Below are 26,212 nucleotides of genomic sequence, written 5' to 3' on the forward strand. Positions count from 1 at the left end.
TTTCCTGGCTGGTGATGATTTCTGTCCATTATTGACACTGCTGGTTGTTGCCATCTTTGTCCTGCGGCTGCTTGGAGAAGAAAGCCTCTGAGAGGAGCAGCCTGTGTTCTGCCCCCCTGCTTCCTTTCTCCTGGCTGGCCTGAGCTCCAGCCTGCCTTTGTGAGAAAGCAGCTATTAAGCAGACACAGCAGGTGAAGCTTAGAAGTCAGGAGTTTCATTCCTTGCCTAATGAAAAGGGATGTTGAGCTGTGGTTGCAGCCTGCAGGCAGCATGGGGAGGGGAGTTGGTGTTTGCTCTGTGGAGCAGGTATCAGTGGAAGCAAACCTGCTACCTTTATACCCTCCCAGGTCTCAAAGACAGAGGGCCCCAAACCTATCCCAGAGAAGGTGAGTTATGTAAGATACAGGGGTAGCCACACCAGGAAATAATGACTAGGCAGCAGAACCAGGATCTTCCTGTTTTCATTTTCCTTATATACAACTGTTAGTAGGCAGGCATGTCATATGGATGCTTGCATCCCGGAACAAAGGTATATATTATATTCCTTTCATTAACAGCACTGTGGTAAGCCTACCACTCTTGGTGTTTGCTCCTTACCTCTTTGAGATAAAAGCATGCATCTCTTTCTTTTTTTTTCTATATCTTTATTGGAGTATAATTGCTTTACAATGTTGTTAGTTTCTGCTGTACAACAAAGTGAATCAGGTAAATGTATACATATATCCCCATATCACCTCCCTCCCAGCCTCCTGCACTGGGTGGTTCCCCCAGATCCCCTCCCTCCCCCCTCCCCTCCCCCTCCCCCCCCCCCCCCCCGCAAAAGCCGAAGGCCAAGTTGCTCCAAGTGCACCTACCCTCGGGGAGCCGCGAAGAAGGCAAAGAGAAAGGAAGGGGATGAGAGAGACCGAGGGTCCCAGTTCCAAGCACTGTGGTACGCGGGCCTCTCAGCGTTGTGGCCTCTCCCGTTGCGGAGCACAGGCTGCGGACGCGCAGGCTCAGCGGCCATGGCTCACGGGCCAAGCCGCTCCGTGGCATGTGGGATCTTCCAGGACCGGGGCACGAACCCGTGTCCCCCGCATTGGCAGGCGGACTCTCAACCACTGCGCCACCAGGGAATCCCTTATCTGCCAGTCTTTGATGTTAGTTCAAAATATTTTCTTTTCTAGTTGGACTTCGCTGTCATCTTTCTTGCATAAACCCACACCCACAATGAAATCCCTCTGATTTCCAATCCATGTCTGTCTAAATTAGAGTAGTTATTTAAAGACATTGTGTAACAATCTGCTCAGAATCCTGCTAGACTTTTACTAAATTTCCCCAAAAACTGTTCAATTATTTAACCTACATGTATTCAGTGATTATTGTTATATGACTTATCTTTATGAAGTTCTTTCAAACATTCTGCTTAATTTTGATAGAAACAACAAATCACTTTCTTTCCCACTTAGATTTCATTGATTTACATGGTATCATCTGTTCACATACTATTTAGTTACATTTTGTAATTACATTAGCAAATAGAACTGGAATAAACAGGTTTGGGAACAAACCCAGTGAACTGATGGTAAAGTGCAACTCACCTGGTGGGACTAGGCATGCATGGGCATAGTAGAGAATCCCACATGTATGACTCTTTAGAATACCCTGAGCGTCAGTTAGCATGTTTTACAGGGGAACGGAGAGCATTGTTTAATCAAGCCTATCAAGTTTTTCGGTAAACATCTACAAAGAGCTACAGCTGAAAAAGCAATGAAGAATTTAATTTTCACCATTGTTTCTCTTTTCCAAATTAAAATATTAAGTAAATATTAATGAAACTGTTAAGTGAGGTACATGTCAACATTGATATTATAAGTATATAAGTTCTGAATTGGCTATTTTACTACTTTGAGCATTTTTTATGTATGTAGCATATTAATTGATTGGTTTGTGATGCTATTTAAGATTTTCAAGAGTACAGAGTGATAACGTGCCAAATGTGTAATAGTAACCGACTGTGACAGGATTCTAGAAGTGTCACAGATATGTATATACTGTGCCAGAAATACGACGTTGCCAGAGTGGATCTGGTCCCTACCAAACAAGTTAAATAAAAGGCTTTTCCTCCTCCCTCTCCTTCCCCTCCCCCTCCCCTCCCCCTCCTGTGGCATCAGCCTTGTGTCAGGCTGAGGGAGGATTTCTGGGGATGGCTCACCTGGTGTCGTTTCTGCAGCAGCTGGCAAACAAGAACCAAAGCAACCTCAGCACAGGGAGGGAGGCTCAAGCTGGCACATGAGACCGTTTAGCTACTCAGTGATCCCTTGCACTTTCCCGTCTGGGTCCAGCATACCACTTATACTTTAGAGGGCTTCCTGTAATTAGTGTCTACAAATTATTAACTTTCAATTTTGTTTCTTTTTTTTTTTTTTTTTTTTTTTTTTTGACGCGGGCCTCTCCCTGCTGTGGCCTCTTCCGTTGCGGAGCACAGCGTCCGGACGCGCAGGCTCAGCGGCCATGGCTCATGGGCCCAGCCGCTTCGCGGCATGTGGGATATTCCCGGAACGCGGATATTCCCGGAATGCGGCACGAACCCGTGCCCCCTGCATCGGCAGGCGGACTCTCAACCACTGTGCCACCAGGGAAGCCCTTGTTTTGCTAAGAACTATTTCTCAATTTAAATATGATGTTGCCTGAAATTTATCTAATTTTGCAATTGTATCTAAAGTATGAAAAGATGAAGTCTTTGAAGGTTTTCCCAAAATTAATGCCTGAATGTAAACAAGTATCTAATTTTTTTTAGGAACAAGGTAAGAGAATTTCTTATTTTAATATTAAGACTTACTTCACTGTATGACAGTAAAATTAAGTGAGAAAGAGAAAAATAAATACTGTATGCTAACACATATATGTGGAATCGAAAAAAAAAACTGATTCTGAAGAACCTAGGGGCAGGACAGGAATAAAGACACAGAGGTAGAGAATGGCCGCATAGCACAGGGAGATCAGCTTGGTGACCACCTAGAGGATGGGATAGGGAGGGTGGGAGGAAGATGCAAGAGGGAGGAGATATGGGGATATATGTATATGTATAGCTGATTCACTTTGTTATACAGCAGAAACTAACACACCATTGTAAAGCAATTATACTCCAATAAAGATGTTAAAAAATAAAACAATGAAACAGGGCTTCCCTGGTGGCGCAGTGGTTGAGAGTCTGCCTGCCGATGCAGGAAACACAGGTGTTTGCCCCGGTCCGGGAAGATCCCACATGCCGTGGAGCGGCTGGGCCCGTGAGCCATGGCCGCTGAGCCTGCGCATCCGGAGCCTGTGCTCCGCAACAGGAGAGGCCACAACAGTGAGAGGCCCGCCTACCTCCAAAAACACCAAAAAACCAAAAAACAATGAAACAAAAAAGACTTAATTTTAAAGAATTCTGGATTGTTTCAAATGTCATATGTACACTATTATCCATATTTTCTGCTTTGGGGTATTATGTTTTTCCCCTTGGGGTGGTATGTTTAATCTTGGTTAAGTGCTGAATTTCTGCTTATGGCACAAAGCTACTTTGGGGTCACAGAGAGAAAGAATTGTAGGTTACCAGCTCACCATTTTTGCCTTGAGAACCTGTTTTCTGACTTACTGCCCAGGCCCTGTTCTTTTTTCCTCGTAGTATATGAGGTGCTCTCCAACCCCCAGGAAAGGCCAGGAGTTCAGCAGTGTTCTCCGTGAACCATCTGTTTATTGAGCAGGTCCATGTATTTTGGTAGTTAGAAGAGGAGAAGGCTATGGGCAATCTGTGCCCACATGGGACCTGCAGAAAGCTGAGCAGGCCTCGCCTAGAAGAAAGGCGAGTAACCCTCAGGGTGGCAGTGAGCTCTTGCCTTGCCTCGCTGCGGGTTTGTTCCCAAGCCCCCTCCTTGGAGTTTATGGTAGCAAAATGGGGAAAGCCTGCTGATGGCAGAGGAGGCTGTAGAAACAGGACACAAGCAGGATGTACACAGGGCTTTGGGAGATGCAAGAGTTAGAGCTACCATTAGTGTGCAGATCCCAAGGGACCAGGGGCTAAACCTGGTCCGTGGTCATTATCAGACACCCTGAACAGTAAATCACTGGACTGAAATTAAATGGAGCAATTGGGACCCATTTGCAATTTCTAAAGCTGAAGCCCTTGATTCAGATTCAGGAGGAATCATGGGAGTCAAGGAACTTGGAAATGTTTTCTTTCAGCCAACAGTTCAGACTAGAATGAGTGTATGATTTTTTTCTTAATTCTGTACTCTGACTTCTTCCCCTCATCATGGAGTGGAAACTGGATGGTAAGGGAAGTGTTTTGTTTGTCGTATCTGAATAGAAGGTGTTTCAAATCATTTGAGTGAGAGACAAGTCCCCTGGGTTGGAAAAAGGGGCAAGTGGGGAGTGATAAGTGTCCAAGTATGTAAGAAATGACTGTTCCAGTTTGCACTCAGCAACACCCACACAGTTTGATTTGTGAATTGGGTTTAGAAAGTTAGGACCTGAGAGTAATGCCTCTACTCCTGCGCATTAGTGGAGCCCGAGTGGGAAGAAGGTTGCAGTGTGGTTCCTAGTGTGAGGGTCCGACGTGTTGACCCTGGCCTGGGCAGTTTACTTTAACACTTTCTCTGGAATATGGAAACCCTAGAAAGTCTAGTTCATGGAGCAGTCACACTCCTGAACCTCTTCCTCAATCTCTAAACACAGCAGTGTTCCCTGCGTGGGTCTGCAGGCTGGCAGTATGCGCAAAGGTCTTGACTAATGGTGTCATCGCTTGAGTGATGTACTCATCACCTTTGATTCTGCGGTCCTTCATTGTTACATGAGTGTTCATCATGTCCCTGAAGCTACCACTCAAGGGATGAGGAGGCAAAAGGTGGGAGATTGGAGCAAACCAGCCAGTGGTCAGATGTGTGTCCCAGGGTCCCCTGCTAAACCCAGTGTTATTACAACCTGAGACTGATTGAAAATGAGGCTTAATGTCAATTATGTACCTTTGCTAATTTCTCCCACCACCACCCCCCCCCTTTTTCTTTCTTCAGCCGTGCGGTGCAGCTTGCCATATCTTAGTTCCCTGCCCAGGCATCGAACCCGGGCCGATGGTGAAAGCGCCAAGGTCTAAGCACTGGACTGCCAGGGAATTCCCTTCTTCCCCATTATTAAAAAGACTTTTCTGTACAGTATTGCTTCATTCAGGGCAACTTCTCTTTTTACCTGGGAGGAACTTATTTCCATTAGAATTGGAACACTAGCTACATATTTTTGCATTTAAAATGTTTCATGTGATTAAACACAGAAAGAAACATTATTACTTCTGTTTTTTAGGAATGTGCTCTTCCAACTGATTCTTCTTTTGTGCCTAGAACGAATCCTTTCCTTTGGAAACAAGTTCTGGAGCTCTCTTTGATAACCAGGCACACTGTTAGCAGTAACTAGCAGCCAGCTTGTGGTAACTGGGCTTATAGGGGAAGAGCAGGAGTGTACCCTCCCCACCTCCCAGTGCTCTGGCCGAGACTGGCTGCTCAGCAGCGTGCCCTGTGTAGTGACACGTGACCATCGGACCAACGTCTCTTCCTGCCGCCCTTTCCCACCCTCCTTACCCCTTCCCAGTGTTATTTGTATTGTCATCAGGCTTTTCTTTTTTCTTCTTTCTTTACAGGGCTATTAAGAATGGTAAAGGATTGCATAGCAAGAAGGAAGTGCCTATCCACCGTGTCGCAGACATATCTGGGGTGAGTTGTGTCCGTGAATGGAGCTGTGTGGCTCCGAGGCGCCAGGAGCTTGGCTGCTCCTTCACCGAAGGACCTCAGTTGATGTGTTTTCTGTAGCTCATTCGTTTTCAGGGACTGAATGTGAATTTTTCCATGGCTTCTCCTAATGCACCTATAGAGATCCTGTTTCATACTCCAGGAAAACAGAATTTAAACAAGGGCATAAAAGCGCCTATCTCTTCACCTGAATTTTTACTGAGTTGCTTTTCTCTTTTCTTATTATGAGTTAGGAGATATTTCTTTTGAGTTGTATTAAAATAAATTACCTTTTAAAAAAAAAATCCCTGTTCTGTGACTGGAAAGTCTTAGTGGAGAAAGGTCAAATACAGGTTCTAGGACAGGTTTAGGAATTAATCCTAATGAATCCTAATCAACTAGGGAGAAGTATGTGAGCATCCTTTGAGCTAACAGATATACTAGATGATATAGGAGAAGAGATGATGCAGATACTTTTGAGCTCCCTAAAGGCTGTGTCCAAACGACTATTTCATGATCAGGATGCTACCCTTGCATATTTAGGAACTTTCATTGGCTGAATTAGACTCCTTTGTTAGTTGAGGGGGTTTATTCATTTACTCAGCAAGTGCCTACTGTGCCTGGAACTGCTCTAGGCAGAAAATGTAACAATGAACAGAACTGATAAAGTCCCTACATGCAAGCGGGAAAGGGAGACAATAGCAATGTCAGGCAGCAGCGACTGCTCTGAGGAATAGGACAGACCAAGGCAGTAGTGAGGGTTCAGGGGTTGATTTTGATCAGGTGGCCGGGGGAAGGCCTTCTGGCTGTCAGTTTCACCCTCTGTTCTTGGGACACACACCATCCAGTTCAACTCCCATAGTCACTAATGGGTAAGGAGGGGCTCCAGGTCATGTGTAGGGAGGAGCACGCAGCCCAAGGGACATGACAGAGGAAGGGTAGTCAGTCTTAGCTTGGACACTTGGGAAGCTTGCCTTGGGCACAAGAAGAAAATACTACTGTAAACAGAAGCTCAGCCAGGCCCACAGCAGTGATGAATTTCAGTGTATCTTAATGTTGTGTTCCTAAGCCTGGCTCAGGCTTTGCCTATAGTTCCTTGTGGTGGCTTCTGACCTGTCTCAGCAGCTCTCCTTTGCCTGGGTGTGGTCGTCCCCTGTTGGCTTTAATCACTGAGATTCTGTTGAGCTTTTCCCTCTCTGTAGCAGTCACTGCAGACTGCAGATTGCACAGTGTGGCAGTTAATTAATTAGACTTCCGTCAAGATGTTGTGCCACTGTTTAACGAGCAAGGTACATCACTGTGCGTTCCTCGTAGCTCAAGTCCAGAGAAGCCCAGAAAACCTGTTACTAATGGCCTTTGAGCCACAGGTGACTGTGTTGTATCTCCTGAGGCTCATGGTTCACAGGTGACTTTCCCAGCAAGCTGGTATCAGGCCAGTTTTCTCTGTGGTTTACCGTGCTGTGTTATTGTTCATGTGTATATTAATTTCTATATGTATCTGCTGTGGCATTCTCAACAATATTTCCTTTAATATCATTCTTTTGGTGAAGTCAAAGGGTAATTTTTTTGGTTATTCAACTGCAGGGGGACAGCGCTGTAAAATACCTATTTTGGAAAACATAGTGGTGACTCCTGCACTAATGGCAGTTATGCCCACCCAAAAGCTCATGTCTGGCCCATACTCCAGAGCCGTCTAGAAGCTGAATTCAGCCTTGGGGATGGTGCTGTGTTTTGGCCTGTGGAGTTCCTATTCTTGCTTAGATTTCCTATTGGCATCGAGATGAGGCCCTCAGCAAGTTTTTGAGGTAGAGTTACAGTTGCTTTGGGGCTGTCCTCTTGGTACCCCCAGCGTAGTGTCCTAATGATCTTGAGTGCTATCTTTGGATCACGTGCTGCCTTCTACCTTGATGCATTTTCTTTATGTTTGCGTGTTTGTTTTTGGTAGCAATGAATCTTAGGAAACCTGTCTTCATAATCCCCCACTGAACTGTAGTTCGGCTTCATACATACCTTTATCCTCTTTTCTGCCTAGATATTGGCGAATTGGTTTGCTCTTACATTATTCAAAAATATATGCAGCGGGCTTCCCTGGTGGCGCAGTGGTTGAGAGTCCACCTGCCGATGCAGGGGACACGGGTTTGTGCCCCGGTCCGGGAGGATCCCACATGCCGCGGAGCGGCTGGGCCCGTGAGCCATGGCCGCTGAGCCTGCGCGTCCGGAGCCTGTGCTCCGCAACGGGAGAGGCCCGCGTACTGCAAATAAATAGATAGATAGATAGATAGATAGATAAATGCAGCTCAGACTCCCCCACTTACCATATAAATAAAAGAGGAAAGCTAGATCACGTGGGAGAGTGGAAGTGAAAAAGCTATTCCATTTAACAGATGTCAGAGTGACCTTGTCCACCTTCATAACATTATTCAGCTTAGATTGCAGGGTTTTTTGGTGCCCTGTATAATAGACGAGTTTTGTCTCCCCCTTCTAACCTCCCTTTCTTTCCATCACAATGTCGTGTTCAGTGTGTGTGTGTTTTGGGTGCCCTTGTGCCATTTAAGTGAGATGTATGGGTCTTCAGCTTCCTGAAGCATTCTGGTTATCTTACTGAGGGACAGGTAGGCATGTGGGGTCAGATGGGCAAATAGTTTACATCTGGTTGAAGAAACAAACATTGGAACAAAGGCCATGTAATACAAGCATATATAACGGTTTCGTTAAAGTTTGTCAATTTTTTTTTAATCCTTGTGTCCCTCCCTCCCACCATTGGTCCCTCTTTTAGTTGCAGGTTGTGGTAAATGGCAGTTTTTGTTGAGCTGACACTATATGCAATATGCTGCCACCATAATTGACTATGAACTGATATTCGTGCATGACCTCTCACCCCAACCGAGGACACATCCTTGGAGGAGGAGAAGACACATATGCTCTTCACGTTTTGTTCTCTAAACACTCAAGGAATACGCTCTGTGGAAGAGGTTATATCACGATTGTGAGACAAATAACCCATACATTTGTTCTAGTCTTAATGGCCTCCCACTCTTAGAGTCAGGTTTCTACCCCCTTGTTGCCATCCCTTCTGTTGTATTTTGTAAAAATGATTTCAGCAGGTAAGGGTCAGAGTGCATGAAAATGCCTCCTGTAGTGAGTTAGCAAGTGCAAGCCTTGCTTGGCTGACTCCCTACTGTGGGAAGTTAAGTAACCCAGGTGTAGACTGACTTTGCTTCGGCAGGTGAGATGCGGGCCTCCTCATGTGGTGCTGAAACAAGCAGGCCTTTTCATGTGCATTCATCAGCTTTTCCCAGGACTGGACCACTCAGGTGTTGGCTACTAAACATGCTTTCTAACTTTGTGTTCTCCTGTCCCCAGTTGAGCCTCTTGCATCCCTTCCCATATCAAGAACGCATTACAGTTTTTTGACTTTTCAAAAATGTTACGATGGCTCCCCAATGTTTAGGTTGTGTTGTGTTTTGATTTTGTTAATATAGATGATTTTTGACATTAACGTCAGCTGAGTGTTGTGTTTTCTGTAAGCTTCATGGTATCTGTGTGTAATGCCAACTGGATGAACCTACCTTTTGACTGGGGCTTGGATAAACTTGGCTATTCTGCATCTCTGCTCCTGTTTTTCAGGGTATCCACTAAAGGAAAAAAAAAAATCTGGTGATTTAGGTCCTGAAGCAGTTACTGGTTTCCTTTATTTCTGACTTTTGAAGGTGAAGGAAATAGCCTATTACAAGTACCTATCATTGCTGTCCTTATTACCCCTGTCCGGTTACCCTTCAGGCCGGGATGTTCCTGTGAATGTGAAACCGCTAAGAATTTGATCAACTTGGTACTAGATCTGATTCCATTTGGAGGGTGGTTCTGTGGTGACTGCTTCCCTTCATACAACCATGTTTTCATTATTAGTGGGTTTTGTTTTTCCCTGTTCCTTTCTCCACTCCCTCCCTCGCCAGCATACAAAAAGTCAGAATGCGCGTCAGTGGAGTATAAGGCTGTTGCTTATCTTTGGTTTATTATTGTTTTTGCCGTAGCCTCCTCTGTAATAAATACAGTCTCCTGCAGATATAACGTGTAAAACAGGCAATAAAATGTGGCTGGTGCGTGGCTTGCTGTTGTTCTGGTAAATCAGACAAATCAATTACGGTTCTGAGGTAGGAGAGGGCTCCCACTCCTCAGGTTGTAGCCGCATTGCACCGATTTCTTCCTCTGCCTCCCTCCGCTGGTGCTTGGTGAGTCATAGTGTCTATTTGACTTTTCCTCTATTTCCTGTCATGTGTTCTTTCCTCTCAGGTGCGTGTGGGGTTATGACGTGTGTTGACGACACCATGAGAGGCTAGAGCCTAGCCCGGCATCCTATCCACTCCAGCCACATTTCTAACAGCCCCAGAACGGGTCCGATTACCAGGATGGGGCTGTCCATCTCCTGAACATCTTCTGCCTTTCCATGATGCGGAATCCTGATGACTTGGAAGCGGATTTTGCTGTTGTTTATTCTGCTCTTCTCTCCTTTCTTGCCTTCTGGTTGGGCTCACTTGAAGATTGTCTTCTTTGCTCACGTTCCATACTGACTGCTTGGTAACCTCCTCTATCCGTCAGTGTTTTTTGTTGGAGATACATACTATTACTAATACGAATGTGCTTTAAGCGTGGCCTAGAATGGTCCAAAGACTAGCTCTGGGGGTGGAGATTAGGGGGAGTCAGATTTTCAGGTCCCTGCTTTCTCCATTAAATCATGAAAACCTGCAGAGTTGCCCAGTCAGAGTCTCACATGCAAATATGAAGGATGGAAGTGTTCCTTTAAAATAAATAGGCAGGATTTTAAGCATGTCCTCCTGACCTCCTCCTTCAGGTTCTGGTTCTTCAGTGCCTTTTTGAACTTGAATAGCAGTGTCCTCTTTTCCTCGGGGTGTTGGAGGCAGCCCTTTCCATGAGTCTTGGGGGCCATTATAGAAGTTATCTTTTCTTAGCTCCCAATGGAGTTAGGCCTCAGTGTAAGAGTTTTAAAGTATTTTCGGCTGAAGAGATATAAAAAGTGGTCTGTCCAGTAAGTCTGAGGAAGGTATAAAGCAGTACAGTCACCCAGGGGCTTTATAACTTATGTCTGTGTTAAACTGCAGTTCCCTTGTGTGTCTTCTGGCCTACTTGTTTAGAATGCCTCCTGCTTACGTGACCCTAAGGTTCCTCTCAGCTTCTAATCACCTGTGATTTGATGGTACCCACGCTCCTTTCCTGTTTGTTTTAATAGCTCTTCCCTCTTTTACTCTCCCTTAGACTCTGAGTAACCTCCTAACCCTCTAATGTCCCTTTTGTGCCTTGCACAAGGTCAAGGCCTAGGGTTCTGCTTGGGAGTTTGGTTGCTTAGCACTAGAGCTCCCTTCACACTACACATTTGCTCCCCTGGGGAAATCCCAGAAGAACCTTGGCCTGCAAGAGCCAGCGCACCGGCTGCTGACCTTGCTGCTGGAAGCCTTATGTGCTCCATAAGGTTGATGGCTGCTCACGGGGAAGCCAGGCTCGCTGCTAGTGCTGGGCTCTCAGGTGCTTTCTTGCATCTCTCCTGCATTTGGCAACTCTAGTTTTTGCCAGTTTAGGGGAAGCTGCTGCTCTCTTTGTTCCACTTGTCCTCTCCCCACACCCGAAGGTTCTTGAACTCCAGCCACTCCAGTCAGACTGCAATGTGCAGCTCGGTGACCGGGACTCTCACAGCACAGACACGTGCACGGCAGCCCTGTGGCGAAGGCAGCTGCGAAGGCAGAGTGACAGCTACCCTGGGAGTCTCTCCCATGCTGCTGAGGCTCTTTCCTTTCTCCATCCCCTCCCCCTCTCCTCTCCTGTCCTCCCATCCCTCCCCACAGCTCCCTTTTCCCCTCTCCCTCTTCAAAAGAGTTGGAGTTTGTTAAGGAGACCTTGATTTGGGGGGAGTTTGCTTCAGCTGGTCGCCCTCCCTAATGGCTGAGTGCGTTGCTTTATGGCCTTTTGTCCATAGTTCTTTGAGCCCTAGGAGTCCTGTGTGGCCAGTTCTTGTTTTGTAAAGCTCTCCTATTCACACTCCCCAGAACTGCAGGGGTATCCCTCTCTCCTTCTAAAGAAATCCGAAAGCATTTATGCTTTCCGTGGGAATGAGAGAAGTCTATCTTTCTTAGTCTGAACATGTTTCTGAATGAAATTGCACAAAAATGCTGGAATTTTAAAAAGATTGTATATCAGCCCCTACCACAGTTAGTGGTTGTGTTTAAGCACCTCCTTTTACAAATTTAATCCAGTTTTCAACTGAGTTCTTCTGTTGTGGATTTTTTTTTTTTTTGCACCGTAGGGCATGAAATCTAGGACATAATCTCTCACCTCTTTTATTTAGTTTGGGACATCAGGAGAAATTGTTAGTGGACTTTGAAACTGGCAAGATGATTATTGGGTATCCTTTCAGTGGAACGCTGAGTGCTGCCTAATTAACCCTTTGGGGTTATCTGATTCTGTAGCCCCTTTGCTTTTTTTTTTTTTTTTTTTTTTACATCTTTATTGGAGTATAATTGCTTTACAGTGGTGTGTTAGTTTCTGCTTTATAACAAAGTGAATCAGTAGTTATACATATACATATGTTCCCATATCTCTTCCCTCTTGCGTCTCCCTCCCTCCCACCCTCCCTGTCCCACCCCTCTAGGTGGTCACAAAGCACCGAGCTGATCTCCCTGTGCTATACGGCCTGCTTCCCACTAGCTGTCTATTTTACGTTTTAACTGGCATGTTTTGCACCCCTGTGGAGAGGGAGTTTAACTTGTGAAGACCTAATAAAGTTGCAAATGATTCTTGTTTGTACAAATGTGGCCCTGTATAGACAGATACAATTAATTTCTACTCTGTAAAAGAAATATTTTCAAACTCTACATTTTCACTCTATAGTTTTGCTGTACAGTTTTGCATCTTTAGCAAATTGACTTCAGCATTTCTAGCTGCCTGTATATATATCCATCCTCCAGGCTCTGCTTCAAATCACTTGTAATATCTTTCTGGTTCCCTCATGAATTAGTGAGTTAAAATTTTTGACACATCTTTATTTTATATTTGTATAGAAGTCATGATTTTACCTGTTTGAAAATTATCCTTCAAGCGGATAGGGGAAGAAATTGCAAAAACAAGAGAGAAATACAAAACTACTTATAACATTGTTTTTATTGCCTCCTTTGTACCTGAAAATATGAAGAGTCATTTGGTTGTAGAAGTTATTTTAAAAAAATACAGTTCTAAAGTGAGTATGTCACTTTCATCTGCAGAATGCCCAATTCCATCCTGTACCTTACTGGGTCTGCCGTTTTTTCACCAACAAGCTTTTTTTTTTAACATCTTTATTGGAGTATAATTGCTTTACAATGTTTTGTTAGTTTCTGCTGTGTAACAAAGTTAATCAGCTATATGTATACATATATCCCCATATCCCCTCCCTCTTGAGCCTCCCTCCCACCCTCCCTATCCCACTCCTCTAGGTGCTCACAGTCCGACAAGCTTTTGTGTTGGAAAATTCAGGCGCCATAATACATTGAGGTAGAGGGATTGGACATTGAGCACAGGGCCCTATGTCTTGATGTTTGGTGGGTGTGTTCCAGCTCTGAATTTCAGCACCTCTGAAGAAATGTTTGATCAGGTGACTTGCCCAGAGGTTAGAGCACTATTAGAGACAGCGTTTCTTAAAATTTGTTACTTCTTTCAGTAAAACATCTTATTTCCAAAATAATCTGTAAACTTGGTGTGTCACTGCCGTGAATTCTGTTTTCAGGAAGTTTTCTGCCACAAATTTGTCTAGTTCCCTTCTGATTCCTTGTTTAACTGACTTCATACAGGGGGATGCATACAAATGAGCTCTGAGAAACAGGGTCCTAGCTTTTATTTAAGTGTCCTGAGCTATAATTTTTGTGTCTTTCTTCCTTTGTTCAAAGAAAGGAGAAAAGAAATTGAGGGAGTCCAGGAGCATTTTTTCCAAAGAAAAAATGTCATCTCTTTCCAGAGAGAGTTGCCTCTAGCACAGATTCTGCTCTCGCTGGTTCATGCTCTTCAATTCTCTTTTCTGTTCTCTGGGTGCGTGTGGGGATTGTTCTATGAGTCTGTTTCATGGGTCCAAATTGGCTGTGAATGAGTCCATTGCAGACTTGGCTAAATGAATGTTTCAGGTATTTTGGAGGCAGTTGATAACATTGCTGATTCCCAGGTTCAGGTGTGTGATCAGGTTGTCTGATCTGTCCTGTGACTGCCGAGTGACGTGACGAAACTTGAAATATTTCTGCCCAGCCGCAGCTTCACTTTCCTCTCCACCAGCATACCACTGCTTAGCCCTAGATTGAACTCATTTTGTCCTGTGGCTATTGCTTATGTAAACATCTCAAAGTGAGTCATTTTACTAACACAGACATTCTGCTTACTCAAGTTTTAAGGCTTTATTTAGCATGCTTCCAACATATTCCCTAAGGAATATGTTGTACAGAATTTTGTACGCTGCTTGCAGTGTTGACGTCCAGATAAATATTCTCGAATCAGACCTCAGGGTGGCTTTGGAATTACCTAGTAATTTTGTGCCTCAGTTCCTCATGAAAGGGTGTTCTCAGGAAGAAATGATAGAGTTCGTAAGACAAGATTAGATTCGGGAGGGTTTGAATTTGGAGGAAGACCCGTGTTGTCTTGCAGGACATTTTACTGCAACACGCCTGGCTACTTCACCCACCGTAGAGAATATTTTCATATTCAGTCTACTCCACTGTTTCCAGTTCTCAGTCCACTGACTCCGACTCCCTTATGGATGTGCTGTTTCTGAGTAGCTGTCTCAGCTCTCCTGACCATGCCCTCCTCCTCCTTCAGGCCCTTTCTCTTCTTCCTGGCAATTTTCCCTTTTGATCCTCACTGCCTTCTCATCATGCCTTACTTCAGCATTTACACAATCACTTATTACCATGATTTTGTACTTGTTGATATATTGATTGGTAACCCGTCTCAGTTGACATATGTGCAGTGGTTTTCCTGAATAGTTGATAAACTCCTGAGAAAATGGGATCTTTTTTGTATCTCTTCACAGAGCCTGATTTAGATTTGATCTGCCAGATGACCTAAACAGTATGAAATTGTGTTTGAGCGAATGTGACCCTAGATCTTAGATGTACCGTTAACGGTGCTGGTTAGTAACTAGAAGTGGGTAGACTAGTAGAAGGATACAACAGGAAGGATGCCTGTTTTCTAGCATATAGCAGCAGTACGGAGTACATGATTAGTAGCATGAGCCCCAGTATCAGATCAGCCAAGTTCAAGTCCTGGCTCGATTGCTTATTAATTTGTCACCTTGAGGTTATTTAACATCTCTGTGCCATGGTTTTCTCATCTGTAACATGAATGTAATAATGGCCCTTATTGCCTCATTAGGTTGTGGTGTACTTGAATGAGTTAATACATCCAAAGTATTTAGAACAGTTGACATGGTTCATATGGTGGTGGTGGTGGTTACTAAATGGCTGAGCGTTCTGCCTAGCCTACAGAAAGTCCTCTAAAATGATCCAACATCCTCATCAGTAGTATTTGTATTGCAAACTTTTTATACAAGTCCTGAATCATACTCCTTTTCTCCTGAGTTCTTTTACTGCCCCATTATCTCTCCTTGACATTTAACATATGCTAATCTGGCTTGTGTTTTAGATGCATTTGTCATGTTGAGTCATGAATGAGTGATCAAACAATTAGTATTTATCAAAAGCTTATTATATTCCAGGCACAGTGCTGGGTGTTGAGGATATAACATTAAACAGTACAGGTGTAGTCCTTCTAGGTCATACACAATTCGGTCTCTAATTACAGTTGTGATAGAAGTATAGAGACCTGTGAGAGTGTATCTTCACAGCCTACCCCTTCTCCCATGTGCTCAGAGACCATCATTTAAGTGATTTTAAAATGAGGCCTAAAGGAGGAGTGAGTTGGAGGTCTTGTTCAATTGATAGGCTAGATCCTTAGAATCTCACATTTAGAACCTCAGTACAATATCCATATGCAAATGCATCATATCAGAGTTGTAAAGTCACTGGTTGGGGGCAGGGTTAAATCTGTAGTTTTCCTTAGGAAGAATTAGAATTCCCAAATATATGCCAAAAGACGACAATTCTAACAACTTTAAAGTTATTTTTCTTTAAGGGTAGTTTCTTTATTGTTTAGCCTATCATTGCACATTTTTCATGTATGTGTGGAATTCTGGGTACTTTTTATTAAATCTGATACTGAGCCCAACCATGGCGCTCTTTACATCGTGCTGCTGGCTTTACTAGGAACACATTTTTCTTATTCTTGCATCATGCTAATGTGTGATTTTGTTTGTTTTTCTACCTAATGTCGACACTCCTTTTTGGCTCTGAACCATAATTATCTAAGTTAAACTTTTATTCCTTAGGAAAAGAGCTACTTACTTAGTTTGCTGTCTTCAGTGCCATAAAGCTCTGTGCTTTAGATGATGTTTTTGAAGGAATCACGGAGCACGTTTCACATGCAATTTTAGGTCGGGATGTTTTCCAAATCAGCTTCCAGACTTCATTACAGTGTCCATAATATTTATTTGTCTCAAAATATGTGGAACAATTATAAAGAACTAATTCACTCAAGAGAATGTTGACTCTTGGCTCAAAAAAAAAAAAAAAAACACTGGAGAGAGTTATCTGACCTGAATAATTTGCAAGTTTATCTGGGCAAAACTGAATCAGCCCTGAATATTAATGTATTTTCTTCTTTTAAAAACAAAAACTTGGGGACTTCCCTGGTGGCTCAGTGGATAAGACTCTGCGCTCCCAATGCAGGGGATCCAGGTTCCGTCCCTGGTCAGGGAACTAGATCCCACATACATGCCGCAACTAAGGAGCCCACCTGCCACAACTAAGGCCCGGCACAACCAAATAAATAAATAAAATAAAAACAAAAACGTACACATTTCTTAGCACAAGTTTTCTGTCAAAATTTTTGTTTTTAAATGCATTGAATATCAATAAGCCAAAGGAAGAAAATCATCTCTACTAGTACTACCAGAAATTTTTCAATAAGAATACATCTATCTTTTCACCAAAATGTGGGGTTGTTTTCTTTTTTCATTTTCTCTCCTCCCCCCTCTCTTTTTTAAGTGATGAAAGGTTTTTTCAGAACAGAGACTTTCTTTTATTCTTAACGGTACAGTCAGTGCCTAGAACAGTGACACATAATAGGTGCTTAATTCCTTTTTCCACATGAATATTCCTCTTTTACCTCACTTTTAATGTCTACCTAGTATTCTGTCTTATGTATTGTTGGATATTTAGTTTATTTGGAATATTTTTTCCTTTCTCTCTCTCTCTCTCTCTCTCTCTCTCTCTCTCACACACACACACACACATTAGTTCCTTAGCTAAATCATAGTCTGTAGTTATTTTCTTAGAACAATTTCATAAAGTAGAAACTTAGACCAAAGGATAGCATGACATGTTTTAGCATGATCATTATTTACCTATAAATCTTTATTGAGTAAAATGATTAGATTTTAGTTTTATACATTTGTTATTCTTAAACACTGACCACCTTTTGTCTTAATAATTTCTACCTTACTGGATATCCTTTTTCTCTGTTTCAAAAAGTTGAACTTAACCTTGCAAATTTTATAATTATTTTCATTAGCACTTTAAAAATGTAAATATTAACTCCTTCAAAATGCTTTTTACTTAATTTATTGGACCTAAATTGGTATGTCTGCCAGCAAAGCTGAATGTTCACAGTACTTTTAGGGGATGTTGAAATTATTATTTTTTTTGAAATTATTTTAACCATGTAACCTTTATTTAACATTTATTTTCATTTTTTATTTTATGTCATAGATTGCTTGGTTTTTTTGTGTTCTTTTCCTCCTCCATCCTTTTTTGAAGTTGTGTGTTCTTGTCTCAGCTGGGGCAGAGTTTAGCATGGCATCAATTTCCTTGCCTCTGAGTTCTTGATTTGCCCATGAAATGAAAACTTGTGCTTTGTCAGACCATCGTTTAAATTCTTTACTCTGCACGTATTATTTTAATTATATCTTTCAAGCCATTTTGTGGTTCTGTAATAAATTCTCACCTCTTGCATATAGAGACCTTAGAAGTGATAAAAATTGATCTAAAATTTTTAAAGAAAAAATTGTACTTCAGACCTGTATGTTACTTTTTTTTTTTTTTTTTTTTTTTTTTGGCGGTACGCGGGCCTCTCACTGTTGTGGCCTCTCCCGTTGTGGAGCACAGGCTCCGGACCCGCAGGCTCAGCAGCCATGGCTCACGGGCCCGGCCGCTCCGTGGCATGTGGGATCTTCCCGGACCGGAGCACAGACCCGTGTCCCCTGCATCGGCAGGCGAACTCTCAACCACTGTGCCACCAGGGAAGCCCAAACCTGTATGTTACTTTTTAATCATAACCTTGTAATTGATAATCCAGAGTTACAGGTGCTGGTTGAGTGCTTTGTTCCATATTCTCACTATCACATACAGGTATAAGCTATGTTTTTAGACCATTCTCACGTCCCTTTTCTGGTAACGTACGAGATGTTTATTGTGGTATTCCTATAATAATTTATTATCCTTTTTTCTTAGAAAAGTAACAGCAGACTTGTTAAAAATTTAAATGGCCTTTTTTTCACATCCCCATTGATTGTGTTTATCTTTACCAATTTAAAATAGGAATGCTATCTTTAACTATTTTCTTATCAATGTAATTGTCTGTGATATAAATTGGTTTTTCTACAATTTGGATAAATTACATGTTTTTTGAGAAATAATTAACCTGAAAATAATTGGAAGGTATGCCTTCCAGTGAGTTAAGCTCCCTTTTAAACTTTTTTTGGTTATAAATTGGTAATTTTAGACCACTGTCTCTTATGTGGTCATGTGTTCTCATGAATAGGATAGTCTTTTGCCCGAATAAAATTTACAAAAGCAATCCTATATTTACTTAACTGACCCAAGATAAGACATTTTCTCCATGAAAAAATAGTGGGGGTTTTTTGTTTTGTTTTGTTTGTTTTTTTAAGGAAAAGGTTGTAAGGAGGAAGGTTTTTATGGAGGAAGGCATGGATTCAGGAAATACAACCTAGGAAAGGATGTGAAGGGAATTTCCAGGGTCAGCCCAGGGCATCTGCTGTGTAGCAGGCCCCACGGGTTACCATTTATGCAGAGGTCAATAGGCAGATGGGAGCGCTCCAGGGAGGGCTGTAATTTAAAAAGTCATGATTTTAGAAATGCTGAATATCAGTTTAACCAAGAATTGTAATAGTAATCTGTTGGAGAGCTAGAGTCTGTAGAAATGGGAATAGGGGCAGTTTGGGCTGAAATAGTGGACGGGAAGAACGTGGAGTTTATTTGTGAACACGACAAATCATGAGCCATAACTTTGAGACAGTTGAGTGGGATGGCAGACCTGAGGAGGGATGTGGCTTGGCCCTGCCTTGGTCATCCACGCTAAAGAAAGAGGATTGGAGAAAGGAAGAGAGCAGACTGGTAAGAGTTGATACCTTATCCTAAGTAGATACAGATTTACATCTGCTCTCTTTATCTGAGACACAGATATACCACCATCTGCACTTTCTATACCAAACTTATAAGTAGACGTTTTTTTTCTTGTCTTAGAGAATAAACGAAGGGCATTGTATTTCCTGTTGGTGATAAAATGCAGATTTTTCCCACTCAGAGGCTGTAACTGCATTTCTAAAGGTTAAATTGAATAGTTCTCACAGCATAATTTCAGCTGGTTAAATTTGGGAAACTGAAAGTCATTTGATAAAAGAATAATCTCTGAGCCTGTACAGAGTTTTCATTTGATTGGGAATTGGGTGGTATTCACATTAATCCGGATCACAGAATGATTTTATTTCAAGGTAGAAAAGAAATGTCAATAGGCATATGTACTTAGTAGTACTCTTTTCATTATTTGTTGAGAATATTTCCTCTGTATAGCCAACTGAGAGATGACATCATGCTTTCTCTTAGCCATTGCCTAAGAATTGATACTTTCTTATGGTGCTTTTGGGAAATGGCTAAGATTTTTTTTTTCTACACTCTTCTAACCCCTTGCTTTCTCATCCAAACGATTTTCTGCTTAAAATTTTTTTTTTTTTTTTTTGCGGTATGCAGGCCTCTCACTTCTGTGGTCTCTCCTGTTGCGGAGCACAGGCTCCAGACGCGCAGGCTCAGGGGCCATGGTTCATGGGCCTAGCCACTCCGCGGCATGCGGGATCCTCCCAGACCGGGGCACGAACCCGTGTCCCCTGCATCAGCAGGCGGACTCTCAACCACTGCGCCACCAGGGAAGCCCTTCTTGTTTATTTTTAAATTTAGGTATAACTTACGGAGTTTTGATAAACAGCTATACACAAAGCCATCACCAAAGTCAAGAAAAGAGGCTTTCATCATCCCCCAAAATGCTTCCGTCCCCTTTGGAGCCAACCCCCAACCCTTCCCCTGATCTATGGCAACCACTGATCTGCTTTCTGTCCTTACAGTTTAACTTTTGTAAGACTGTCGTAGAAATGGAGTCGTGTATTTGAGAGCCATCCATGTTGTTGCCTACTTCCTCTTTATTGTAGAGTAGTATTCTGTCATGTGAGTGGACTACAGTTTGTTTATCCAGACCCCTGTTGAGGGAGATTTCAGTTATGTCCAGCTTGGAGATGACAGATGAAGTCCAGGCCATATTCTGGGGATCCTCTAATCTCTGTAACAGGATTTGACTTGCTTTTAGTTGGACTGCCACGATTGTTGGGATGCTGCTTTGCATGTTTTCATTCTAAACACATGATTGTGCTTCTCTTCTTAACATTTGCCAAGTCCCGCTTTCTTTTCTCAGTATTTTACCTCATGGAACAGAGATAGATGGTGAGCAATACCAACCAAATAAAAATACACTCATAGACACCTGTCTTTTGCAGGTCTCTAGAGGGCAGGCGCATCCTCAATGTTTCAAGTCTGATGGCGGAGGAATTTTCCCCTCCTTGTTGGGGCCACAAAGGACATGGTCAACAGCTTTCTTATAGTGTGGGAAGCACACCACACTGGCTCCCTCTGCCCTTTGGTCTCTGCTTTTTTAGGCTGCCCTCCCTTAATAATTGGTAAAGAAGTAGAAGCAGGGAAGAAAGCTGAAGGTCATGTTCTCTGAGTGTTCTCCCGATTAGAATGCAGCCTCCCAAGTTTAGGGCTTTCTTCCAACCTAGTGCTCCTGCAAATGTCCTCTTGCTTCATGCTCCCAGGAATGGAGCCTGGATCCTGAAACATGATTTCTCCTACTTCCTGATGTGTTGGAGCCTGAGTGAGGTGCTGTGCCAGCTAACTAAACACTGTGAGAAACTGTAAACCATAGATGACACTTGATGAAAGATTATCGATGGCCCAGCTTCAGCACCTGTTTTTTCTCATGGCTTGTTTCTTTATAATCTTTTTTTTCCCCAGTGTGGTTTTCTCTAGGGTTCTCTCCTGTGTTCACTTCATTCCTGTTAAACTTGCACCTCACTGATGTTTACACCCTCTACCAGTCCCCTTTACAGACACTTCACCACGAAACATTGATAACCAGCCAGGGAAGGGGAGCTTCAAATGTTTAAGTGCTTTGTGGTAATGTTGGAGCTGGGCCTATTCCCAAGTATCTCCTCTCAGGGCCCCCTTTATGTCAAGAGATTATCTTGCTATGCAGCTCGTTCCTCAAAGGGAATCATAAACTCATTGTGTGAATTGGAATATCACATGGGGCCAGTAGAGCCCCGTGGTTGGGAAGGAGGAAAAGTGTGTGGTGATGGATGACTTTTTTGCCTTTCTGGTCAGGGATGTAGTTGTGATTTGTCTTCCACATAGTTGCAGAGGTAATTCACCTGGTCTGGAGAGCCCTGACAAGATAGATACCTATGATGATGAATTACCACAGTACGGCTTAAAATAACAGAGTGTGTTTGCTTCAGTATCCTTAGCCATAAGTTCTGATTTCCATGTTCTCTTTTTCTCTCTGCATCTGTCCTCTTGTACACATAGACTTTGCTGCTTCAATATTAAGACTGGTTGGAGGGCTTTCCTGGTGGCGCAGTGCTTGAGAGTCCGCCTGCCGATGCAGGAGACGCGGGGTCGTGCCCCGTTTCGGGAGGATCCCACATGCCGCGGAGCGGCTGGGCCCGTGAGCCATGGCCACTGAGCCTGCGCGTCCGGAGCCTGTGCTCCGCAAATGGGAGAGGCCACAACAGTGAGAGGCCCGCATAACGCAAGGAAAAAAAAAAAAAAAAAGACTGGTTGGACCCAAACAGCATTGTGCTCTGGAGTCCTTGAGCCTCAGGTCAGTCCTGTAGATACAGAATTGTCAGCTCTTTTAGGGGAGAAACGCTCCTGGTTTGCTGGAGTGGGCAGTTCAGGCCGCAACTATACCTGCAGGAAGCTTCATCACGTTTGATGGGCCTCTTTCGAGTTCAGTTTCTCAAGTGCTTGTGGAGTTGAATACCCCCATGGTACCATTATAAGCTCTGCATGTATTTGGTTTTAGTTCTTTTTCCTATGATGTTAATCAAAGAGTGATTGTGATGATGGGAACTAATTAGTGAGCTTCATTATTAACAGTTCCCATTTGAGACTTGCACAAGATAATCCTGAGTGGTTAATTGTTAAGTAGTAAGTTTACTGATTCCCATTTCCCTGTGCTGTTTTGTGTGCCATGAGGTTTGCCTCTTACCAGTCCTAACCACGTTAATGCCTGCTGTATGGCTATTTTCAATGGAAAAATCATAGAATTCACTTTGCTAACATCTAGTATAAACGGGCAGCCTAAATCCCGGTTCCAGAATTCAGAGAACTTTGATTTATGTAAGTTCTGCTGTTCAAGGATGCAGGGGACCTAGCTGTGTAAGTAGTGTTCTTGTGGACCTCTGTCCTGTGCCTGCCATATAAGGATTCTGCTTTCCTTGTTCTCTTTCCCACCCCACTCCCATTCACAACTTTCCCTCTCTCCCAAACTTGGTAATTCATTGTATTCAGTTATTTCAAACATGTGTGTTTGCTTAACACAGGAGGGTACTTTGTAGAGGTAAGTTGCAGTCTCACGGCTGTAGGGATTTTTTTTATAGGCGTTGACACACGCACCCACATTTACAAGAAATTTAGCCTGACCATCCAGAAGTGAGGGCAGAGTAGGAGTGTATGATTAAGGTGTCTTTATAACCTTTCCCACTCCCTAAGGATCATCCTGCTTTTCATCAGCGTCCTTCAAAACCCCGCTCCTGTAAGTTTGAAGTATAGATATTCACATTCTTTGAAATGAAGTCACCCCAGGCATGTTTGTTACATCATTACTTTCTCAATTTCAAGGTGCATTGAGGAGGCAGAAACATTCCTTAAAGAGATGCCATCCACAATAGCAGGTTAAATGTAGCTAATACAACCTTAAATTAGCTTTTCTAGGAGTACAGGAAAATGCTCATGTTCGGTTTGTTTTGGAGCACAGGTAATGTGAAAACTGCCAGTGCAACAAAGAACAGTTATCTGCTCAGCACTGCAGTTACTTCTTGATTATTTACACCAGTGGCGGGGAATGTTAGTACAGAAAACAGAAAACTATAGCTAATTTATCTACATGGATTCTCAAAGCCTTGAGACTGTGTAACTCAACTATGACAACTATGGCAAATAGCTTCCCAGACCTCATGTAAACCAGCCACAGCATAGAAAACCTGAGGATGAGGGACTTTGCAACTAGACTTCTGAGCAGAAATATTTGATATTTAATAGTCTTACCTTGAAGTGAGCATCCTGTCTCAATGTTGTTATCTCTTTAAATTTGAGGCCTTTAATCTTTATTTTTAAAAATATGTTTGGAGTTAATAAGGAAATCTGTCACTTCACTAAGTCTTAGAAGGTCCTGCTTTGCATTATTGGAAGAAAATTTTAAATGTCGTGTTAATGACATGCTTTGAACTTGATCACTTGGCTGCCCTTGAGATCCACCTGGCATCTTCAGCCCCTCAGTAGGGCCTAAACTGGACTCTCTTATACTGGTTCTCATAGTCATGCTTTCTCTTATTTACCTTTAGCTATAACCTTAGAAATGAGTATTGGAATCTAGCAAGTTGCTATACTTTCACAGGCTCTTTGGAAGTTAAGTCATTTAGCCATAGCATTTAGTCCATTTTCTAATAATCAAAATTCCTTAAAAAAAAAATTTCCATAGCTAAATTAGCAGAGAATGACTTACGGCTACATCACCTGAGGGAACTTGTCAATCTGCCTTGCCAGTCTTTTCATTTGAGCCACTGAAACAAATATTAAAGGTTTCAAGAATTTTTGTATTGAAAAGGAATTTGCCAAGCAAAGGAACGGCTTGAGATGACAAGGAAAGACAGACACCATTGCCTGCCTGTGACTGAGATTTGAAAGAGTTGACATCTTTTGGTGATTACATTCAATTTAATTGGCTTTATAGGAATTTTTTATTTCTAAAACTCTACCACCTTGGACAAGATTTCCATCTTTTCCTTTAACAGGTGGTCCACGGGCATATCACCTGCTCCAGGCCTTTGGAGCATTTGCCTCAAGAGGATGGGGAGCTCCACGTCTTATCTTACAGTTTTGCCTCTGGAAAGAGACATGGCCAATTGTGGTGGGCTTTTAAAATTTGCTTTCATGCCTTCGATTGTCACAGTTGGCTTTCACTTCTAATCTTTGTCATAATCGATGGCATGTCACATTCTCTTTGCTGTCCTCCTGTGTATTTCTGGAATAGGACTGAGTTGTAGGTTGAGACTTAGGAGGAGTGAGGAACATCCATTGGTTTATTTTTATCTATCTGTCTGTCTGTCTATGTGTCTTACATAGCTAATAGTAGGGCCCCTTCGTTTCTCCTTGATTCTCTGAGTAAGTATGTCTCTTGATAAACTAAGTAATCATTTAGCAAAATAGGAGAATCTGCTGCAACTTACTTTTTTAGTATTAACATTAAAGGTGTACCTGTGCGTGTGCTGTTTTATTCCTGTACGCATCTTTTTCTCAGGTAAATACGTCCAGGAGACAGTGATGAGCAAATGTCTATTTCTGAAAAATATAGACTACTGCAGTCTTGAGGGAAGGCCTTCTCTTTAGAGACCTTAAGTTGCCTAATGATTTGTGATAATCAATTTGATAATTGTTGACTTATTGGCTCAGCTCAGGAATAATGTCCCAGATTTATTCTAATATGGCAAGAGGATTTTAATCAGGTAGTAGTGCCTTCTTTCCCATGGAGCATTTGTCTTGCTTGGCTGTTCTGGACTTCAGCCAACTGCTAGAAAGGCATTTTCCCACTATGTGTGGATAGTAGAATGCATATTTGTTTAAGTGTTCATTGGGGGAGTTTCCAACCCACTAAAGCTCATTGTTACCTTACCTTTTACCAATGTGCCCTTAGAAACACTGAGAATGGATGACTGTCTCTCCTTCTCTCTGGGAATCTGTTTGAAGGGAAGGATGAATCTCATTACTATAAATATTGTTTTCATCCCAGCCTACCTCACTGCTTCTGAATTAGAGGAGCCCCTTTGGCTGCTGTGAAGACGCTCAAATACTTGATGGCTTGTTAAATTTTCATTATCTGATGTGCATGAATTTAGGTGCAATAGCTCTGCCGCTCAGAGTTAGGAGGAAGAGCTTGGCGAGTGCAGACGGCTTATGTCATCCGAGTCAGGAAAGTGTGCAGAGCTTGCTGTCCTCAGAGGGAGTTTGCCAGTGGGCTGGCTGCGCTGAAAAACCTCCTGAATTCATCCAGTGACTAGTCCCCCAGCACGTGCCGTGTGATACTTCGATGCTTGCTTACTCGGTCATCTGTTTAATTAGCTTGAGAGACTGAAAGGGCTTAATGGCTCTTAGCTCCTCCAAAGCTGAGAGCTCTGAGGTTCAGAAGGTCCACGATTTGGCACTCTTGAGGGTGGAATGCATGCGGTTTGTGTTGATGCGTGAAAAAAAGTTTAAAAAAGCCCTGTGCAGTTTCATGTGTTTCTATTGTTTCTGTAATTATTTGCCCTGACATGAGGCAGTATTTACTGATCCCTGTGGTTCACATCCTGCTGTTGCAGATTTCCCAGGCTGGGAACAGGAGCAGTGTGCCCCAGGTCCTGGCTCATCCCTCCAAAGCCTGGGGAGCAGGGCTTGCGGTATCGGTGCCCAAAGAAGGCTGCGCTCTCCTACTTGTTAGGAAAACATAGCCTATTAAAGTTTGAAGATGAGCTGTTTTGGGTTTCCTGGGAAAGGGCTTTAGGGGCTGTACCAGGAGCCGGGTGTCACAGGTTTTTTTTTGTTCGTTTGTTTGGACGTTTTTAAATGAAAATTAAAGGTTAGATTAATCTCCAAAGAAGGTGAGTATTGGTCTTCTCCCCTCGATTTTTATGTAAAAGGAAGAAGAGCTCTTTTTCCTATTCCAGAGGAGTGAAATTCTCATTTCAGGCCACAGTCCTAACTTTTTTTTTTTTTTTTTTTTTTTTTTTTTTT

The 26,212-nt window shown here is 42.8% G+C and overlaps 1 protein-coding gene across 1 annotated transcript in view; it reads left to right on the forward strand.

Annotated features, from left to right (window-relative positions):
• SND1 (staphylococcal nuclease and tudor domain containing 1) overlaps positions 1–26,212 on the forward strand; it is a 439,500-nt gene that overhangs the window by 256,905 nt on the left and 156,383 nt on the right. Inside the window, exon 14 of the mRNA XM_007446006.1 lies at positions 5,651–5,723. Coding sequence (XP_007446068.1) covers positions 5,651–5,723 — 73 coding nt within the window. The remainder of the gene's footprint in view (positions 1–5,650; positions 5,724–26,212) is intronic.

The sequence above is a fragment of the Lipotes vexillifer genome, unplaced genomic scaffold, assembly GCF_000442215.2.
Source record: "Lipotes vexillifer unplaced genomic scaffold, Lipotes_vexillifer_v1.1 scaffold156, whole genome shotgun sequence".
In the NCBI taxonomy this organism is placed as follows: domain Eukaryota; kingdom Metazoa; phylum Chordata; class Mammalia; order Artiodactyla; family Lipotidae; genus Lipotes; species Lipotes vexillifer.